A 16,716-nucleotide genomic window follows, 5' to 3' on the forward strand; every position below is an offset into this window, starting at 1 on the left:
TTCACTTTTGCACGGCATAGGCTATTGCCATGTCTGACATTTGTCTGGTGCGTACAGTTTAACATATTGAAGTCATTATATATATATTTTTTTCATTGATTACCTCGATACATTTAGTATTTGCATTATATTTTTCCTTACGGTGGTTTTTCTTTTTGCATATTTTCTGCCCCAGTTTTTATAAACTTTTTTGTCTTATGTATTGATATGTGTTCTAATAAAATTTGACTTATTTTATGGCTATGTTGCTTCATATTTGCTCTTTTGGATGAAAAAAATCACATGAATGAATTCCAACCGCCAAATCTTTATAATCCCCGACATCTGGCTGCAGCTTATTTCCCTCCAAATACAAGGAATCAGGTGATCTATTTCCAACCGTCCGATTCATGGGTCCACCAAAAATCCTTGGGTTCAGGCTACATTTATCTACTGTGTACAGAGACCTTAATACGTGACTCAATGTAACATTTGTTATTTTTTTATTCTTTTGTGTCGATACAAAGAAAATATTTCCTCAGTTTACACGCCCTTATCATGTAGTTTATATATTTTCCCAGATAACATCATGAAGCTTTGTTAATTTGCTTCATTTATGGGATTCCTGGAGGGTGCAGACAGTCACCACAAGCTCATCAGATACCCTCCGGTCGCTGACATGTGCGGGCCAGGTGGTGACCTTCGCTTACACCGGACACTCTTCCTACTTTACAATCTTTGTATTGTTTTCTACACAAGATCTTTGCAGTAATAGCTGCTTGCTTATTGTTCACTACAGCAGGAACCCAGCAGAACCCATGTTCCTTGTTCCTGGTTTTCAAGTTTGGGTGCATTTTATACATTCCTTGTCACAGGGTTGGAAACGCCTTTAACACCAGAAAGGAAGATCAGAGCGGAGCTGTCCGTCCAGACATTGCTGCTCTTGCTGCTGGGAGGATCGCAGCTCACCTGTGTGCTCTGAGGACACCGAGCCAAGACTGGAGTATCACAAGTAGGACCATGCACAAGAGTTTTACATGGGAGCAAAATTAATCTCTACATATCTGATAAGGTAAAGAATGCAACATGGGGCAAAGCTGTCCTAACTTGTCAATGTATAAGATGACACATGTGGATTGCTTGCGATCTGTATGTGTTGTATGTGACCTGTGTCCTAAGCTGCCCAACTATTTCAGAAGATCCTACAAAGATCAGATTTTTTTTGCACCTATTGGAATTACATTCAAATGCGGTATTCTTCCTATTAATATTTTTGTTTTGCGTGATTCAGCTCTTAACTGGAATTTAGCTGATCCTTTTCATTGCTCACTGCCCAACTTTAGGGCCAGTTATGAATACAGACCTTCATGGGATATGCCAGACATATATAGTAGATATGGGTCCTGTCAATGGAAGAGTACTCGACGCACAGCGTATGGTTGTTGGAAGGGAAGTGGTCAAAATTTTCATAGCTATGAATGAGAATTTCAACCCCGACTCCACTAACAGCAACACATCAGAGCCCTGTTCTTGAGATAATTGCAGATCCCATTGGCAGGGTCCTCCATAGTAGGATATGTCGTAAGTGCATCAGATGAGAGTGCCCTTTTAATTTTGACTTTTATGCTTCTACACCATACAGGGACTTGTGATCTTTACTGTATGGTGGCACAGCAAGTCTATGCATAGTAAAGAGGAGCCATAGGCACTCCGCGGGGTACTGCATCCCAGAGATACTACATGCTTGTAGGGAAGAAACCCCCAAAATTTGCATTTTTTTCTTTTGGATTCCAAAATCCAATGAATACAGACCTTAACAGGATATGTCAGCCATGTATAGTATATGTGGGTCCTGCCGATGGGGGAGAACTGGGCCCACAGCACCTGGCTGTCGGTAGGGAGGTGGTCAGAATTACCATATCCATGATTGAGAATTTCAACCACCTCTCCACTGACAGCGTCATTTCAGGACCCCGTTCTCAAGATATTATCAGTTCAAGTTTTTTTTCTTCTTTTGGATTCCAAAGTCCAAGAGAAGAACTTATTTGTATGACTTAATAAGAAATTGGTAAATGATTATGCATGTAATTTATGTGTCATTTGTATATAGCTGTAATATGGTTGTGTGAATCTTTTGTTGGATATAAACCCTTATTTATCCAGTATAAATGTATCATCAGTCAACAAGGCTTTTAACATCACTTTATATCACATTTTAAGCATGTTCTATAGCTGTCAGTATTAATATAGTGTTTGACTTCAATGAAGCATGAATGTACCAGACTTTATTTTGCTTCTTCCATATTCCATCTGTATTTATAGCTGTGGAAAAAAAAGAGACAGCTAAAACACTTTAAAATGACACAATTAACACGTAAAAAGATGGAGAGAAAAACTAGGAAAAAAAAGCTGAACAAAATAATCCACATTCCGGGTATCTCCAACTCCACGTGATCATTTGTCTATAACATGCAAAACGTAAAAAACAATGGAGATTTTAGGGGATTTTTCATCACGCTTTCTTTAGCCGCCCAATTCACTTAATATGAACTAAATCACTACTATTTTGCCCTGGCCTTTGAGGAATCAAAACTTACATTTGAAATTGAGGATTTGTTAATCGTATCTGGATTCCATGGCAAACGAATTATAAATGTGTGGTGATAAATTAATAAAACTAATAATTGTATCTTAAATATTAATAACTTTGATAAAGCTACAGTAATAAAGCATAGTAAAATATACCGAGGAATTAAATAATTGGCAATTCACTAATAAGGAGTTATTACCCAGTTTAGCAGCAGGGAAATCCTGTACTAATTACTGTATTTTTCGGACTATAAGACGCACCGGACCATAAGATGCATTCCAACTTTTAAGAAGGAAATTGTGGGAAAAAAATTAATGCGTCAAATGGGGGTTCGTCTTACAGTCTTGAATTCAGCTTACCCTGGGGGGATCAGCAGTGCTGGTGGAGCGGAGTCACAGGGGTGTTTGGTGGTCCGGTGATGATATGACCCAGACTGGTGCGGCAGGTTCAGCAGTGCTCGATGGTGCGCGTGCTCTGCCGACATTTTGTGAAAGCCTGGAGCCCCCGCACAGCCACTGCTGCGATGTGGTGGTCATCCAAAAGCTGGTGCCACAGGTTCAGGGTTCTCGGTGGTGTGGTGGCTCTGCCGACATTTTGTGAACGCCCCGGAGCCACTGCACTTCAATTGCATTGTTGCTGTAGCCTCCGGGAAAATGGCCGCTGGAGGCAGCATATGCGCAGATTGAGATCTCGGCAATGAGATCTCGTCTCCCAAGATCGTTGCCGAGATCTCAATCTGCGCATGCGCTGCCTCCTGCAGCCATTTTCCCGGAGGTCACAGCATCGAAGCAATGGAAGTGTGGGGGCTTCGGGCAAAATGTCGCTGGAGCCCCCACACCACCAAGCACTGCTGAACTTGCCACACCTGCCGCATCGGGCTGGTAGTGAGATCATCGCCCTGAAGCATTATACCACCGGAAGAATCACCCAACTCCTGCTGCCACCTTGCTAATTGTAAGTACGGTACATTCTGACTATAAGACGCACTCCCGTTTTCCCCAAAAAAGTTTTGGGAAAAAAGTGCATCTTATAGTCCAAAAAATACAGTAGGATCTTCAATTTTCCGGCTTTTCAATGTAGAAGGCAAAGATTGAAGTCTGTGCCATGCACAGAGTGTAAATTGGAGCCTAATCGTTGATGCATATAGATGCCAGCCTTACATTAATTTTCCATAATTATAGTGATACAAGGACTAGCTTTTTTGCAGGATGAGTTGTAATATTCATTTCATTTCGCGTTTAATAAGCGATGACTTGTTAACTTCATTCTGTAGGTCAGTACGGTTACAATACAAAATCTATATAGATATTTTTTATATCTTACTGGTTTAAAAAAAAACTCTGAACTTTGTAAAAGGTTTATTTTACCATTTTTTGAAAAAAAAATTTTTTTTCTTTTTCCATTAATAGAACTGAATACTTGTTTGTTCTTGCATGTTGCGGTGTAGTTTTTATTTGTACTGGTACTATTTTGGAGGAACATTTGACATTTTGATCATTTTTTATTGCATTTTTGGGAAGTTAGGTGCTTTGCGGTTGATTCCGGCAGACAGGAGACGATTTGCAGAGCATCTGTTCAGCAGCCTCAAACTACTCACATGGCTGCTGAACTAAGGTCCTGCAAATTCATTCACTCATCCCTATATCCAATGCCTAAATATTGTAATATCTGGTCAAAGTAATGAACTGGACTAGAGTTCATAGGAGTACAAAGATGGCGGTGACAGATGCCATGGTTATACAACAAAACCTGTTATTGCGTCTTGGGGAGGTCGTCGATGTAGCCATGGACAACGACATTTACCCCACGGTTCCTGACCAGGCACATTTTCTGTTTTTCATACATCTGGTTTAAACAGTTATAAGAAAAAAAATCTCAATTGGATATTCAAGTAATTCTTGGATCTTTTTTGCGCGACACAAGGGCTTTCATTTAATGCCACTGTCATATTCTCGTTTTTTTTTTTTCAGGCAATATCAAGCAATCAGTAAACAAATAATTGGAAACAAATGTCTGCTTTTCCAATTTTTCTTTGTGAAAACACATTTAGAAATTTGTTCACCATTCTGTAACAAATATTTGTTATAAATCGGACAGGATTTTGTATGGGGGCGACAGTGATTTGGATTGACAGTGGAATATTTTAAAAAAATATATTTGTTTTTTAAGTTATTTTCATTTATTTACTTTTCATTTATTTTACACAGGTTGCCCCCTCATAAGGTCATGCAAGACTTTGAAAGGACATTTATATGATGAAATTATTTTTATTTTCATCTTATGTCCCTTGTAACTTGGGCTTCTATATTAGCCCCAGTTACAAGGGAAATGCAACATCCTTGCTGCAGAGTCGAGCTGTCTGGGTCTCCCATAACCCGGCAGCTACTGCTTCCTCACTATACACAGTAATCACCTGGCCATTGTGTATGGAGAAGGAAGAGCCATCAGAGATTCCTATTCCTGTGTATACAGTGATGGAGAAGGCACAGATGGTAATAAACCGTTTCTGTCTTCTGTATAATGAGTCCATTTACACAAGACAATGTGTGGCCAAAAGATCTCTTCACCCAACGAACAAGAGTTTTACTAGTTTGTTGAGTGATCGGCAACCTTTTTAGACTGCATGATTGAATGAATGTAAGTGCCCCTTTACAGGTTATTAAATGACTGCCGATCCACAAATAAGTAGTTGGCCGGCTGTTGTTTATTGCCCGCCAGGCTGGCTTATGAAAATGGACTTCAAGACTTTAAAAACTGCAGCCAATGCCGAATGTACTATCTTAGTTTATCAAAAGTCGCTGGTCATATTTGACTATATTAAGATTTGCGAGACTTTCATTCAGGTGGAAGCAGACACAATGTTCTCAGAGGTGTTAGATATGGAATCACTGCCTCGGTAGATGAAAAGATTAGAAGGTATTTACTGGAAGAACTCGCCCACAACGGGTTTTGTAACTCCTATTGTCTGCTTGTTAGTTTAACCTCTGTGTACTTCAAGTGTTTAGACTTCAAACTTACTTTTCGTCTTGTCATGTGATTTCTGTTACCGATTTGTACTGTTTATTAGGAAGAAAACTGTATTATGCTGGCAACATTGAGAGTTTTACAAGTTACTATGAAACATTTTCTGAGTCGGTCTTTGCCGATCTGTCTTTTCCAACATGCCAATTATTTGTTATTTGATATGTTTGATTGCTGCTTATTAGTGATGAGTGAACATGCTCAGGTAACGTCTTATTCGACCATGCTCAGGTGCTAACCAAGTGTCTTCAGCGTGCTCGAAAAATATGTTAGAGTCCCTATGGATGCATCTCTCAGCGCTGTTCACAGCTGCAACACATGCAAGGATCGCATGCTTGTTAGGCAATCCCTGCATGTGCTGCGGCTGTTGAACAGCTACGAGACATGCAGTTGCGGGGGTTCAAGCATATTATTCAAGCACGCCGAAGACACTTGGTTAGCACCTGAGCGTGGTCAGGTAATGCTTTATCTGAGCATGATAGCTCATCACTACTGCTTATACCTATATCAGCTCTATCATAGGGCAATGCGTACAACTGAAGTAATTAGCTGACTGCCATGCTCTAATATTTTATAGTTAATTATTATTATTATCTTCGTGTGGAAATAATAAACTTTACGACTAATGCAACATGGCATGCATTAGTCAGAAAGGAATTTCTCACCTGGAAAAGTATTCTCATTATTACCAATGACAGGGCCTTGGTGTACTGCTGTCTATGCACCTGCTGGAGAAAGCAGAGTAAAATGGTTCTACAGATAAGTAATGGAGCACAGGTCGAGGATGTGCACCTCTATAGAGTCTCGTCCTTGAGATCCAGAACCCAATTCTCAAGATTGTTGTGGGACCCCAGGACTCCAGCGTGGCAAGGCTGCAGTGCTAACCACTGAGCCACCGTGCTACCCTATGTAGATATGAGTGTTTTTCACGCTGAATTGTTCTCCCTGGAAGGTGAGCTGATTACCTTTTTTCCATTCCTGCTGTTTTTTTTACTAGAGCAGCCGCGTTTTTTGAATCCTAGCAAATCCACTAGTTGCAAATATTTCTAAAAATTGCAGAACTGGACATTTGTAGTAATATGACATGTCAGCTCCTTCAATAAAAAGCCAATGGTGCCTTTTTTTCGGCTAGTCCTGGCATGTAACTCCAATTAACTATGTGCAAAAAGTGCAGTGTAGTGCAGTGTAAAATCCTAAGGAACTTTTCAATAATAACTTTGAACAATTTGCTTTTTTCATAATCTTTAAGAACTAGAAGACGGGACGGGAATGCAAAAAATCAAACAAAAAAAAACGAAAAACAAATAACCAATAGATAGTAACTTTTTATCAGTGTTATATGAAGCATGCGATGGATGTAATGCTAATTGTTGACTAGTTGGTTACCCTTTAAAATCCTTAATGATTAGGTCTATGGTACTGAAACCATGGGATTTGTGTCTCTGATGGAGGAGGACCGCTTCATCTTTGTGGTTGCCGATGAAGCACTTCCATAATTAAAGTTAGTCATCGACCAGATGGGCAACCATGGACGTGGAATATCATCTTGGAGCAGAAATCTTTCACTGTGTCCATCTCTGACAGCCAGTGTCGTGATCCAGCCTTGGTTGGTTTTGCGCATATCTTCATGTCTTTGGCCACTTTTAGCCATTTGTAAAATTATGTTGTGCAACTGGTGATTACATTGAGTAGAAACACTGCTGCCTGGATACAGAACAGTAGTGCTGACACAGTGCTAAGTATATCACAAGCAATCAGACGATCGCAGCTTCAAGTCTCCTAAGGGGACTATTAAATACAGTAAAAAGTGAGAAAATGTTTTTAAAAAAATATGGAAAAAAAAACCCAAAACAAAAAAGTTCAAATCACCCCCCTTTTGCACCATTAAAATAAAATTACGGTATTAAACAAAAACCCAAAACACATATGTGGTATCGCTGTGTTCATAAAAGTCTGATCTACCAAAATATAAAGTCAATTAATCTGATGGGTAAATGGCATAACTAGAAAAAAAAATCAAACCGACAAAATTAAATTTTTCATTGTCCAATAAAATACAATAAGAGGTGATCAAAATATCATATCTGCCCCAAAAAGATATCGGTAAAAATGTCAGCTCAGGCTTAAGAAATTAGCCCTTATCCAGTTCCATATCTCGAAAATTAAAAACATTACGGGTCTCAGAAAAAAAACAAAAGCAACAAAATATTTTTTTTTACAAATGTTTGATTTTTTTTTTCACCACTTGAATGAAAAAAATATATATTTACATGTTTGGTATCTGCACACTCATACTGACCTGGAGAATCATATTGCCAGGTCAGTTTTACCATATAATGAACATGGTAAATAAAATACCCCCAAAACAATTATGGAATTGCACTTTTTTTGCAATTTCAACACAATTGGAAATTTGTTTCCCAATTTCCATTACAATATATGATAGAATGTATGGTGTCATTAGAAAGTACAAGTCGTCCCTCAAAAACAAGCCATCATATGCCTATGTGGATGGAAACGTATGGCTCTTGGAAGATGGGAAAGAAAAAACAAAAACGGAAAAACTTACAATCACAATGTCCTGAGTGGGTTAAATCCATTTCCTGACATCAGAAGTTGATTGTCCCTTCTTTATTTTATTTTACTCTGACTAGGACTGGGGTTTGTGGGAACGATTTTTTCCGTTTCTCGTTCCTCCTCCTGTGATACGTTTTACATTACGGTCAGCAACACATTCCTTGTTAACACTAATAAATGTTCCGCCCACCTACAATAATTTTTTATGCCCATATAAAAGATGCTAACAAACAGTAAAAAAGACATTTCATGGCTGGACAGATTTACTCTAGGCAATAATCGGGAACGAATGTTGCAGACATTTCCCGAAATGGAAAATGAGAGCCATTTATTTTATCGTTGGGTCACTTATTTCTTGTTTCTCTCCTAGTGAAACATCTCATAAATATTTTGGTCTGGATAATTATCTGAATCCAAAATGGGGATTTTGTGCTTAGTTTCCTACATTTTATAAAGAAACTGCAATGCTATGATTTGCATTAAAGGATAGGAATATCTTCGAGAGCAATTTTTTTTCTTTAATTCATGTTTTGGGCTTAAACTATATTTGAAATAGGATTTTGTTGACTATTGTGTTCCTAAAGGCTCTTTTTTTCTCCCTACCCATTGCTAGCTGAATAATGAGCTAAATGAGAATACGTTGGGAAATTAGGAGTCTTGGAGCTTCAGATAAGGTTTTTCAATAGTACCGACGCATTTCGACACCGGACAGGCGCCTCTCTCAGAAACAAGAGACCAAAACTGATGTTGTAAAAAAAATCACCAAAGGTGGTCATATCCTTTTCAGGAATAAAAAGAAGTTTATAAACTGAAACTTTTTAGTTTTATTGGTGGTCATAAGTCCGAGAACCAAAAGTCCCAAGAAAGTAGTAGTGCAGCTGTCTACTAGACCACAATAATGGTCCTGATGGCTCCTGTATACTGGAATTACAATGGTCAGTGCCGATGTGTTGGTGTTAAATCTCACATTTGCTGTAAAATAAGAATTTCTAGTAATTATACGGGCATGGATTTCTATTTAAAAATCCACAAACATATGGAATTATATTCTTCTTTTGTTCCGTACAGGTGCCATTCATCTTAGATAGCTATCACTGCCTCCATAGACGTGAATGCTCCGTGAGAGACTCACTGTTTGACCCAGCTAGCAGAGACCAGCTAGCAGCGGCATATCTCCTAGGAGAACAAAAGGAACGGTTGTTTATATTCAACACGCCCAAACCTTCTTTCTATCAGGAGGTCCTCGAGCACTTTTGACATTTATCTGGTCTTACTGAAATTGTTGGGTTTGGTCAACTTTTTTGTTTGGAGCACTTAGAGTTTCATGGGTTGTTCTGTAGGACTAACCTTGGAAAGTTCATATCATGTGTTGAATAATGCATTAATTGATCATGTTTTGTACAGAATACTGACTTTATATTTTTGGTACCTAGGCATTGACCAGCTGCACGACATGGAGGATCTGAGGAAGAGCCCAGGTGAATATAGGACCAAAGACCAACCCGTGAAGACAACAGAGATGGGCTCTCGTTGCGTGGTTTTTACTTATTACCAGGGGGACATTAACAGTGTTGTAGATGAGCACTTTTCTAGAGCATTAAGGAATACAAAGGACCCTCAGGATTTAAGCACAAAAAGCAGAAATGAGGACTTTCTACAGAAGAACAGTGAGTATTGTTGGGTACATGGATGCAAGTAATATTTGGCAAGAGGAAAGGGCATGCTGGTTCCAAAGATATATCCTCGCCTGTCCTGGTTGGCCCTAGTATGTGTTTATTTCACTGGTACTAGTAATAATTATAGCGGTTTCCTGGGAATATAACTGTATAGCTGGCTGTATAGCACAGTCGGCACCTGCTATGTGTGAACCAGGTTCAGCTCCATACACCTGCTCCCATTCCTGATGGATATATATGAATATATATTAAGAGGTTAATGAGTATCTTCTAAACAAACATTTGCAATGGATATAATTATGTATCTAAATTTTGCACCAAATGTCACAACAAAATCCATAAGTAACACATGCAAATTTCAATGTGGACTTTGCTACAATATTATTTTTGGATTGTTTCACAGCGTAATTTTTACAATATTTTCACACATACCTTATTTTCTTTAGACAACTTATCTCCAACTGCCCGACTAGAGCAATGTAGAATAAAAGAAAGCTGTAGGATACTATTGTTACATACACATGTACTGTAATTGCTTTTCCACCTGTATTTTCAGATAGATAATTTTCTGGCAAATACATGACTGCACGCTGTCAGGATTCTCTAGTGCTGTGAGTGGGTGGTCATGTGACTCCATGTATACGATTTGCACAATTCTGGAACATTTCGACTAGACGTGTCCAACCTCTTTCAATTCACTTGTATTATGTGAGGCCACACACGTCTAGTGGGCATGTGACTGCATGTATGCAAATCACGTACTTGCTGTCATGGACCCACCTAATCCCGCCTACATAGAAACCTGACAGCATGTACTGTACATGATGTGAAGATTCATGAGTCTGCAATCATGTAGAGTGACTGCGGACTTCATCTCAAAGCCTGGACAACCCTTTTAAAGCCTGGGTAAAAAATAATTCTCTTGTAGCTTACAGATTTTGGAAAAATGTAAATCTTTTCAATATACACGTTTAAAATTTCAATTACATAAAATTAGGAAACCTGTTTAAGGTACGTTCCCATAGAATGTATTTATTGCGCACCTCCTGATATGTATGCTGCGGGTAGATTTCACCCTATGCATTGCAAAGGGTAAAATTCAAACTAACATTAGAAGCAGAATTTAAGATGCTGACGATCTCAAACCCCATGAACATATTCCTCAAGCAAATATGCTGTGGAAAATCCAATGCATTTTAGCCATGTGGGAACACATGCTTAAAGGGAATCTGTCAGTAGTATTTTGCACCACAAACTATTTATATGTGAAGGTGGCTCGTTCCAAGACAAGTTCAGCACTACCTTTACATGGCCAGTCAATTCCTCTGTTTCTGAGAAATCAGCATTTGAATTGATAAGCAAATGGGGCTAAAAATCTGAAACTTCCGTCACTCCAGCTCTATTCCCCACTCAATTCCATTTCCTGCTGCTTGACTGACAGCCTCTATACTGTGTGACTTCAGGCAAACGAGCCATAAGTCAAGCAGGAGGAGGTGGTGCTGGTCGGGGAATAAAGCAGGATCAAATTAGTTCTTGGTAGAAGAGGCAATAATGTCAACTTCTCTCCTGGTCTACAGTAGTCAAGAAGGTAATTGTCACGGGGTCCTTCTCCGGTACCACACAATCAACAGAGCCAGCGAAGAGTGAACAATCCCAAGACCTTTATTTAGGCAAAAATACGAAAGGTCCATATACGATCCACCACACAAAGGATAAAATAGTCCAGAACACAAATGCAGCTCAGTAACAAAAGCAGCAGACAGAGGATAGCATAGTCCATATACTCTTCTTTCTCTCTGAGATGCTGTGAACACATCATCATTCCACACAGGACTAATCTGTATCTCACCTCACTGATATTTTAAAAAGTCCCCCTCCTCATTCACAGGTCAGGAGGGGGAAGGTTGCAGGGGCTCATTATTTCAACAAGCTAGTTCAATTTGTCAATAGTGACAATACAAATATCTCGCTGAGGATCTGTTTATACCAAGGAAGGTGACGGGCACAAGGGGGCATTCTTTGCGTCTGGAGGAGAGAAGGTTTTTCCACCAACATAGAAGAGGATTCTTTACTGTTAGGGCAGTGAGAATCTGGAATTGCTTGCCTGAGGAGGTGGTGATGGCGAACTCAGTCGAGGGGTTCAAGAGAGGCCTGGATGTCTTCCTGGAGCAGAACAATATTGTATCATACAATTATTAGGTTCTGTAGAAGGACGTAGATCTGGGTATTTATTATGATGGAATATAGGCTGAACTGGATGGACAAATGTCTTTTTTCGGCCTTACTAACTATGTTACTATGTTACCATGTAATTTGTCACTAGCATATTAGCAAACAAGATTATTCACTGACCCTGTGAGAAGACAACAATACAGTACTGTGGGGGATGATATCAGATGGCAGCAACAGCCATTCATCAATTAGCAAAAACTCCTTCTACACCATGAAAATAAGTAAAATAGAAACATACACAAAAATGACACCCATATTGCATATCACACCATCACAGTAATATTTGCTGTCCCGTCGTTTCCATCTTTCTTGTATTCTGAATGTGATGCTTGCTGCCCTGAGCTGATCATACAGACCAGCGACCGGCAGGGGCCGACAAGTCTGCGAGTGGCTGTGACTGGACAGCAGGCAAATTTTCTGTATGATCAGGCAGATCTGTTAATAAGTAGACAGCCTGTGCAATCATCAAGAGAATCTATGGAGTTTGGTTAATTACGCTCCCCACTGAAGGGCTGATATTCTTTGTGGTTGCACCCCACCACTGCTCCTACAAACAGCCTTGATCCTTTATAGGAGGGTTGATTTTTGGGGGGCACTGGATTACCATTCTGGAGTAAAGTAATCTTGTAGATACCATATTGTAATATCACACTTACATGTGCAGCACTGTACACAGTAAAAGATACCTTTGTGTTTTTGGTGTGCCAGGCATTTGTGAACATATGAAAAAGTAAAAACTATTTGGTTGGAGGCCAAAGTTGCTCCATCAACCCCATAATCGTGAATGGCCCAATCTGGGATTCCAATACAAACCCCCATACAATGCTCAGTGGAGAGTAGTGTACGTGTGTGTTCCAAGCCTTAGAGTAAACTAAATTTGCCATTTTTGGAGGATAACATTGCTTCAATGAAAAATCTAATATATCATTTTTACTATCATTCTTCTAGCAAATACCATGATGATGGATGAATTCAGCTGGCCAAAACCTTACCAAGCCAACCCATCTGTTCGGATGACATCTCCTGTGCTATCGACTCTTACCTCTCCACCGGAGCATTACTCATCAGCCGTTTACCAGCAGCATCAACAGCACCAAAGTCAGCCTTCAGATTTATGGCATTTCCACCACTTTGGACCTCCAAGCCATGTTAATTCTGTGTATCATCACCCCTCCGTCTCAGAGTATCAAATGGTACCAGGTCCTGATGGAAAATGTAGTTCATTTCTCAATCTCCTACAACCAGATAGATATTCCGGCCCCTTACAGGAGTCAATGTCAAAGCCAGATCACCTCACATCAGCAGCTGCGGGGTCTTCCATACCCGAAAACCTCAATCAGAGAACAAACTCACAGACAGGTAATAACGCAGATATATATTGGTGATATCAGACAAATTAACAAACAAAACTACAAATAAATATTTACACAAACTCATAGATAAATCTACTGAACACCAAACTTTGTAAATACTTTGCTATACTTATTATGTAGCTGTAGATTGTTTTAAAGCAAAGTTTGTTTTTATGCACCCAGAAAAAGGGATTTTTCAAAATGGGAAAACCCCCTTTAAATAAGAGGGTTTTTTAACTGTACATAGTTTTTTAAATTTTTATGCTGTTGCAGCCCAAACAAATCTGAAACTACCTGTTTGCCATAATTGATTTGTCAGCTTTGCTGTATAGAATGGGGCAGATGATAAGAGCCATCTCTTTATTGTGAGAGAGTGGGCAAGATAATTCCAGTTCTATCATACTATTAGAGGTCTAGAAGAAATATAAAAGTTTGTCTAAATCTTCCATGATGCTCCCTTGTCTCTGTGGTAGGGGGCTGCACTCCATCACTTCTTGGAGATTAATATTCTATGACTTTTCTCTGTCGATTGACTCCCATTCATTTCAAGTGCCATAATTTAAAATTCAACTTCTGTTCTGTCTGCACTTATAATACACAAAGGAAATGTGCATCTCAAAAAATAAAAAAGCAACAAAAAAGTTTTTAAGAATAAACAATGAAAAGCTCAGGCATGACGGACTGGGGCTGAAATTCAGCCCTGGCATTTGAAATCACACAGGCCCATGGTGTTCCTGTCTCCAAGCAACAGATGGGATATATTACTAATATTACCCTGGATGGAGGAAAGGAAGTTTTACTAAAAGACCAATATGTCTAATGATAGCCGTGACCTGCTGGGGTAAGGGAAGGAGTCAGCAACTTTCTGCTCCATCAAAACTCTTAGCAGTATGGATGTCTGGAGAACACAGATTCTGTTAACAATATAGCAGTCAAGGTGGCCCACGACCAGACAGGCCCTTCAGGCATCCAGATGGCCAGTCTGGCCCTGGCAATGTTAAAAAAAACCCCAAGACAATAGCGTAGATTAAATGAGGCTAAATTCTTACTTCGATGGTACAAAAAAAAGTTTACATTCCCTACACTACTTATGATATGTTTTAGACACTTCTTGTTACTCTTTGGACATTTGGGCAAAATTTTGCCAAAAATGTTGTTTACCCAAAGGGAACATAACTTACCAGGCAACAAGAAGATGACATTTTTATATGACAAAAAGTTTACCCGAATTTGCTATGATCTCTCACCCTTCCCCGAAATTCTTATTCTTGTGATTGAATATTTTTTTCATTATTTTTTTTTTTAGGTCTTCATCCACAGGATAGAAGAAAAGAATATTTTCATGGACAAGAAAGAAGGAAGGATTTATACTTTTATTAGTTGTTATTTTCGTTACTTTGTTACGAATGCAGCATTTTTGGTTATGTGTCTTATTATTAATATATGCAAAGGACTTTTGTGCTAATTAAAAAAATCCCTCAAAGATTATAAAGTTATATATTTGTACATATGCTTTCCATGAAGAAATCAAATTGCTTCCACGTTGAAGAGGTGCTTTGTTCATTGCTGGTGGTTAATTTATTATCAAGATAACATGGCCACTAGGCCACATTGAGCATTGAAGTTTACGGGTAAAATTTTAGTTTTCGGGCTATGCTTCTGAGTTGGGACAGGTCAGGGATCCCCTGGGATAGGAACAAGACAGAAGTGTTCAATATCACTAATAGGCAAAAATAGCCTTTTCACAGAGGAAGAGGTCTCGAATACTAGAGTAACCTTTTGGGGTGGCAATCCTAAAAGCCAGTATCGATCCTCTAACAAGCCTTGCCACATGACTTAGAAGACAAACATGACCCTCCATTTGCAGACTTGTGTTTCAGGATGCTTGCCCTTCATCAGTGCATAGCAAACTTGTGCTTCGGGATTTTTGCCCTTCATCAGTGCAGAGCAGGAGATCTGGTTTGGCTGGGTGAGAAATACTAAGGTAGGGAGTGAGTTACTGATCCTTTGCAGGTTAAACAATTTGGCACTTCCATGTATTTTACTAATTGTACAACTGGCAACGTGAGGAATATACAATCTTGGATTAAATATTTTATTATAAGTATCTATTAAAATACTGTAAAATACACAATTCTAACTGGATAGCTAAATAAAGCATTAGGAACAATTAAGTTCTGTGTGTGGTAGAAAGAAGAAATAAGCCCGAAAAAGTGAATTTTTATTACACCTTGATAAAGCTTGATCTTTGTAAATATTGTATCTTTATCTGCTCTTTTGTATTATATTTTCAAACTGTTTTTTAGCTTAAAGGGATTGTCCACCTTTGAGGACTTTTTTTTAACATAAATGCATGTATTTTGGGCTAAAAATAATTTTTGCAATTGTGTTTCATTACAAATTTTTGCAGCGATTAGAATTTATAGGGTCTTTTTCCCCCTGTAAATGTAACTTTTATGAGGTTTGTGTGGCCATAAGCAGATCAGAAAAAACAGATGCAAACTCCTTATCAGACTGTCATATCAGGCTGACTGATGGATTCTCAGATAACTCATCCTGCAGCCAGCAAAAGACAGCACATGGGCTATAGAAGACAAATGGTATGCAATTTTTAATGACACCCAATTCCAAAAATTATTTTAAGACCATAATACATGCAATTAAAGGGAACCTGTCACCCCCAAAATCAAGGGTGAGCTAAGCCCACCAGCATTAGGGGCTTATCTACAGCATTCTGGAATGATGTAGATAAGCCCCCATGTTTCCTAAAACATAAGAAAAAGAGGTTAGATTATACTCACCCAGGGGCGGTCCCGGTCCGGTCCGATGGGTGTCGTGGTCCGGCCTGGCGCCTCCCATCTTCATCAGTAGACGTCCTCTTCTGGTCTTCACGCTGCGGCTCCGATGCAGGCGTACTTTGTCTTCCCTGGTGAGGGCAGAGCAAAGTACTGCAGTGCGCCTGCACTGGGTCTCTCTGACCTTTCCCGCCACCTGCGCGCTTCAGTACTTTGCTCTGCCCTCAACAGGGCAGACAAAGTACGCCTGTGCCGGAGCCGCAGCGTGAGGACCAGAAGAGGACGTCATCCTATGAAGATGGGAGGCCCCGGACCGTGACGCCCACCGGATCGGACTGCCCGCCCAAGTGAGTATAATCTAACCTCTTTTCCTCATCTTTCAGGATACATCGGGGGCTTATTTACAGCAATACAGAATGATGTAGATAAGCCCCTGATGCCGGTGGGCTTAGCTCACCCTCGATTTTGGGGGTGACAGGTTCCCTTTAAGTAAA

At 39.5% G+C, this 16,716-nt stretch overlaps 1 protein-coding gene across 1 annotated transcript; it reads left to right on the plus strand.

Moving 5' to 3' along the window:
* The first annotated feature begins 897 nt into the window (after positions 1-897).
* On the plus strand, positions 898-15,599 carry VGLL1 (vestigial like family member 1). The gene is made up of 4 exons (XM_069747003.1): positions 898-1,051; positions 9,601-9,834; positions 13,024-13,434; positions 14,734-15,599. The coding sequence occupies exons 2-4, from the start codon at positions 9,621-9,623 to the stop codon at positions 14,805-14,807; spliced, it is 699 nt and encodes a 232-aa protein (XP_069603104.1). The 5' UTR covers positions 898-1,051; positions 9,601-9,620; the 3' UTR covers positions 14,808-15,599.
* Positions 15,600-16,716: the final 1,117 nt, after the last annotated feature.

Source organism: Ranitomeya imitator, chromosome 2 (assembly GCF_032444005.1).
Source record: "Ranitomeya imitator isolate aRanImi1 chromosome 2, aRanImi1.pri, whole genome shotgun sequence".
Taxonomy (NCBI): Eukaryota; Metazoa; Chordata; class Amphibia; order Anura; family Dendrobatidae; genus Ranitomeya; species Ranitomeya imitator.